The following is a 5,119-nucleotide window of genomic DNA, read 5'->3' on the forward strand; positions in this document are numbered from 1 at the left end:
TTTAAAAGACATCCATCACCCTGGCCTCAAGTTTCCAGCCAGAGAGTAACACAATCTCACTGTGTGTGTGTGTGTGTGTGTGTGTGTGTGTGTGTGTGTGTGTGTGTGTCCATGCTTGTGCTGCACTCAGACCTGTGTGTAGAATTCAGCAGTAGGTCGGTCCTGAGCTGGTTTGGCTTGTGATGATAATAGAAGGTGACTAATAGAGAGCACAGTAGCTGTCTTCCTTCACTCTGGTCACATTCTCATTTGTTGCTACTGGCACTGGATGAATTATTGAGTTTGGGGTGTTTGGGGCTCGCCCACCCCTCCCCTCACATTCCCTCACTCTGCTCCCAAGGATGACAGCCACCCTCTGTGTGTGTGTGTGTGTGTGTGTGTGTGTGTGTGAGAGAGAGAGAGAGAGAGAGAGAGACTATGTGTATATACATGTGCATGCATTCTTCAGCAATTAAACAGAGCTTTCATCCTCATTCTGTCAAAAATGGTCTTCCCTGCATGAAAACATCTCAAGCAAACACACACATCTCTGTTTCTCACACACTCCTCCCTTCCTGCGATTTTTGTTTGTACCTCTCCTTTTTTTTATTTTTTTTTATTTTACTGTCACTATGTCTCAAACACCAGTCTGACCCCAGCTCTTTATTCCTGGCTGTTTTACCCATAAATCAATTTGCACGAAGTCTAATCCAAAACCGGTCGTCATATTAAACATAATGCACAAATTGCCCCCCAACACACCTCCATTATTGCATGAGAAAATGTAATATACCTTTCAGCTGCTGCTGAATAATTGAGGTGCCCTCAGTCGCCACATGCCGCTAACGCTCACAAGCCCTCAGCTCAGTTTACCACAAAGCGAGTGCGTTATGATATCAATACGGGTATTACAAGGATCAATTATTCACACGGCCTCACATTTAGGCCACGTCTGAAGCGCCTCATTCAACACAGGGATGTGGGCTACAGGCACACACGGCCATCATTCTTAGAGGGTTTGATCTCAGTGGTTTTTAAGGTGAGGCCACGTCCAAAAATAATTCCACATAAATGCGTCAAGACAAGTGTGGCACAGTTTGGAGAGACGCACGACAATTACCATTTTATCTCGCCCTCCCCTCACACACTCACACACACACACACACACACACACACACACACACACACACACACACACACACACACACACACACACAGAAAATCACATTTAACGCCATAAATTAGAAACCGTTATAGATTCATCACCTCGCAGCATCAAAGAGAATATTAATAAGTGCCACAAACGTTTCCGTGTAATTGCAAAGTATTGATCCTCCGGCTGAAACAACCCGCCGACAGTCTCAGTGGGAAAATCACACAACCGCAGGTCATGTTGACTGTGAGAGGAAGCCGGGTTTAGTTTTTAGTTGTTTTTTTTCCTATCTTATTTTTAAAGAAATGTTTGGTTAATGTTAGGAGAAAGTGGCTGTGCGCGCACATAATCCGAAATTATTAGAAAAAATGATAATAATTACAGAATTATGAATCGAACTCACGAGTGGATTTACTGAAATACGCGGGAAAATAGGCCACGATAATAGTAATTATAGTAATAATAATAATAATAGTATAGTTCGCCTATTTGTTAAATGAATAATAAAAAAAAAACGGACATTAGTGAAATTGTGCTCCAATCAGATGAAATAGAATACAATGAAATAAATAATAATAAAAGAGATCAACTACTCAATTAGTCAAACAAGAGAAAATAAAATAAACACATACTTTCCTGTCCCTGTTTCCTCGGTCAACCTGTTGGGTGTCCAGTCCGTCTCTCCCTGGAGTCACCAGAGTTCCCAGTCAGACTTCTCCTCCCAACTCCTCCACATTACCTCGTTTTATACCCAATATATAATTAATATTGCATCCGTCATTACTTAATAATTTCAAACCCCATGCACGCCATAACCCCGGTGACACGGAGGGCATCCATAATTAAAAGTGCACTAATTAGGGAGGAAGGGGGCCATTAGCGGCGCACGTTCCGCGCTCCGCGGTGTGAGAATTACTGTTTAAAACGGAGGCCTTTTATTTTCCGTGGCGCTTGTATCATGTACGACAATACATTTTTAATCCCAGCAGAGGTTCGGGGGGGTTCATAAATAAAACAACCGGGCGAGTTCCCATAAAACAAACAAAGATTGTATCGCCCATCGGTGCGTCACAGGAGGCGCAGAGAGAGAGAGAGGAAGTCACCTGAAGAAGACAACACCTTTTGTGACTTTTGTTCCCATCAAGCAATTTATACAAATATATATTTTAAAAATACAACATAATGATGCACAAAAAATAAAGTCGTTGCTTCAGAGATTTTTTTTTTTTTTTTTTTAGAAAATAACCAATAATTTATTAAGTTTAAACTTCACACATTTTTTTTTTTTCAAGTGAAATCAAGAGTGAGAAAAAAAAAATACTTAAATTAGGTGATGTAGGCCTATGTACTGTACATATCTGGGCTATATAATAAATATAGGCTATAGTTCACCTGTAATGTTCACATCAAAATACTAAAATATAGCAGCAGCCAAAGCCACACGGATGTGCCTCATATATGACGGTGTTTCCATTTCTAAATAATTCAAGATAAACAGACTCGGTGTGCCATTCGTTGTGAAAGTGTTGTAATTATTCATATTTGTGCGTAAATCACACAGTTCACGAAGAGAGAGCGGGTTCGTTTGTTTAAAAAAAAAAAAAAAGAAAGAAAGACAAAGAAAGTGTTTTAAAAAGGTGGATGGTTGTTTTAACCCCTCATCAATGTCGAATTTAGAGACCAAAGGTGAAAAACACAGTTCAGGATGTGAAGGTGGACTTCTGCACATGTGAGCCAACCAAAGAAAGAAAAAAAAAAAGATATTTTTTTCCACGAAATCATCCTTTTCTTTTCTCCTCAAACAGCATCATCAACACAACCCAGTCTCTCAGCTCCATTTCGTGTTTCTTTTTTCTTAAAAAAAAAAAAGAAGAAGAAAAAATAAAGTGACTTAATATCCCTGAATGTGACAAACTGTCAGGGTGGATTCACTTAAAGTTCATATTTAGTGTGTGCAAGATAGTCTACATGAGCAACAACATCAAAACCCACCCTCCTCACTGATCTATAACACAATCATTATCAAGTCCAGGGTTAATAACACAGTCAGGGAGGGGGGGGGGGAGAAAAGTGCAACAATGAAGAGTGACTGACACGAAATGGAAAAACTGAAGTTAAAGTCTCTTTTGTGTGTGTGTGTGTGTGTGTGTGTGTGTGGAGATAATCCCAGATGAGACGTGAAGAGCTGTTGATAAATCCCTGTTAGTTAGGCTACTTAGGCTATTATTAATCACTCGATCAAAAATGTAGTAGGCTATTTTATTCATGATGTGTGAAAGTCAGTGCACCGCAGAGTATTTCATTCGTTTCTGTTTTTGCCGCTGGTTGCAAAACCACACTCGAACCACGTTCTTTTTCAGGTCCAGTTTTTCGGCGATGGCCGCAATTTTTTCCGAGGAGGGCCGCGGCTGGATGGCAAAGTAAGCCTCCAAGGAGCGCTTCTCCGGCGCGGCGATGGAGGTGCGCTTTCTTTTCCTCTCGTTGCCGTTGAAAAGGTCCGGCTTGCTGCTTTTCTCCCGGTACGCAGCCTCCGCCTCCTCCAGCCAGGCCTGGAGAACCGGCTTGAGCGCGATCATGTTGTTGTGGGACAAAGTGAGGGACTCGAACCTGCAGATGGTGCTCTGGCTCAAGGACCCCACTCCGGGGATCTTGAGGTTGGCCAGCGCCGACCCGACGTCCGCCTGGGTCACTCCGAGTTTGATCCTCCTCTGCTTGAACCGCTCGGCGAAGGCTTCCAGCTCCCTGGGATCCGACTCCACGTCGTTGACGCACGCCATGCCGCCGTGCACCGACAGGGAGTGAGGGTGGCCCATGTTGGCCATCGCCTGGTGCAGCTGCCCCATGGTCTGCAGGTGGTGGTGAGGGTGCTGGTGGTGGTGCGCCGACGCGGTCATCCCGGGAGGCTCCGGGCCGCCCATCCCGGTCACGGCCAGGCTGGTGGAGAGGTGGTCCAGGAGGTCCCCGGCCTCCAGGGTCTGTCCGAGGTGGTGGTGGTGGTGGTGGGAGGCGATGGTGGAGGGGACGTGGGAGATGGGCACGGTGGTGGAGGAAGAAGAGGAGGCTGAGGTGCAGGGGACACTGCTCATGGTATGGTAAGTCACGTCTGGTTTGAACGGGTGACTCTTGCCGTGAGAGACAATGCTGTCAGCAGCCGCCAGAGCCTCTGCCCGTGCCAGCAGGCTCTCATCAAAGCCTCCGAATATATTGCCCTGCAGCTGCAAGCAAGAGTGCGCATACTGGAGTCAGTGGGGAATTCTGTCAGGCAGCTCTCAGGATCTAAAAAACATTTTCCAAAGGCAAGCAGCGCCGAGGAGAGGAGAGAACCCTCCTCAAAGCGCAGGTCATAAAAATTAATATGAAAGCAAGAGCATTGCTTGAATAGACATGTGGATGAGGAGGGGGTGGGGGGGGGGGAGGTTGAGGGGGGGGTTGTTGGGAAGGGGAGAGGGGGGGAACAGAAAGAGGAGAGAGAGAAAGAGAGAGAGAGATAGAACAAAGTCCTGTCAAATCAACTTTACAGACATTCCCAGTGTGATATTGTCCCCCCCCCCCCCCCCCCTCTCTCCTCTCACCCAGTATGCTCCACAGCCGTTCTCCCCCCGACCTGAACGTACCTGCGGGGCGGGCAGGCAGACTCTGCGCATGCCCTCCGAGCCCGAGTGCAGGCCGGGATACTTGGGCTCGTGCAGAGCCGGGTGCATGGAGAAATGCTGCTTGCCGTTCATGGTCATCATCCTCCTCCCAGCGAGCAGCTCGCGAGCAGTGTGGCCCCTGACATGAAAGCCGGGGGAGCGGACAGCCACAGAGCTCCTCTGCTCTCCTTCACCAGACTGAGCTGGAAACACGGGCAGCGCCTCCCGGCATCCCTCTCTGCCTCTTCCTCCTCCTCCTCCTCCTCCGCCTCCTCCTCCTCTTCTTTCAGCCTCCCTCCCTCCTCCATCCCTCCCCCACCTGCTCCTCTGCTCAGCTTACAAGTTGCAAAATGTA

The 5,119-nt window shown here is 46.8% G+C and overlaps 1 protein-coding gene across 1 annotated transcript; it reads right to left on the minus strand.

Moving 5' to 3' along the window:
• Positions 1 to 3,411: 3,411 nt before the first annotated feature.
• On the minus strand, positions 3,412 to 4,971 carry pou4f3 (POU class 4 homeobox 3). Its single transcript, XM_070843566.1, has 2 exons — positions 4,747 to 4,971; positions 3,412 to 4,347 (listed from the first exon to the last, which is right to left on the minus strand). Exons 1-2 carry the CDS (start codon positions 4,864 to 4,866, stop codon positions 3,412 to 3,414), a joined length of 1,056 nt encoding a protein of 351 aa, XP_070699667.1. The 5' UTR covers positions 4,867 to 4,971.
• Positions 4,972 to 5,119: the final 148 nt, after the last annotated feature.

The sequence above is a fragment of the Pempheris klunzingeri genome, chromosome 14 (genome assembly GCF_042242105.1).
Source record: "Pempheris klunzingeri isolate RE-2024b chromosome 14, fPemKlu1.hap1, whole genome shotgun sequence".
NCBI classification, from domain to species: Eukaryota; Metazoa; Chordata; class Actinopteri; order Acropomatiformes; family Pempheridae; genus Pempheris; species Pempheris klunzingeri.

What these genes read in the sequence shown, in the direction of transcription:
- pou4f3 (XM_070843566.1), bottom strand. Translation starts at nt 4,866, where the DNA reads ATGATGACCATGAACGGCAAGCAGCATTTCTCCATGCACCCGGCTCTG. An exon ending in TCTGCCTGCCCGCCCCGCAG is followed by an intron (nt 4,348 to 4,746) that starts GTACGTTCAGGT and finishes TCTTGCTTGCAG; the next exon opens with CTGCAGGGCAATATATTCGG.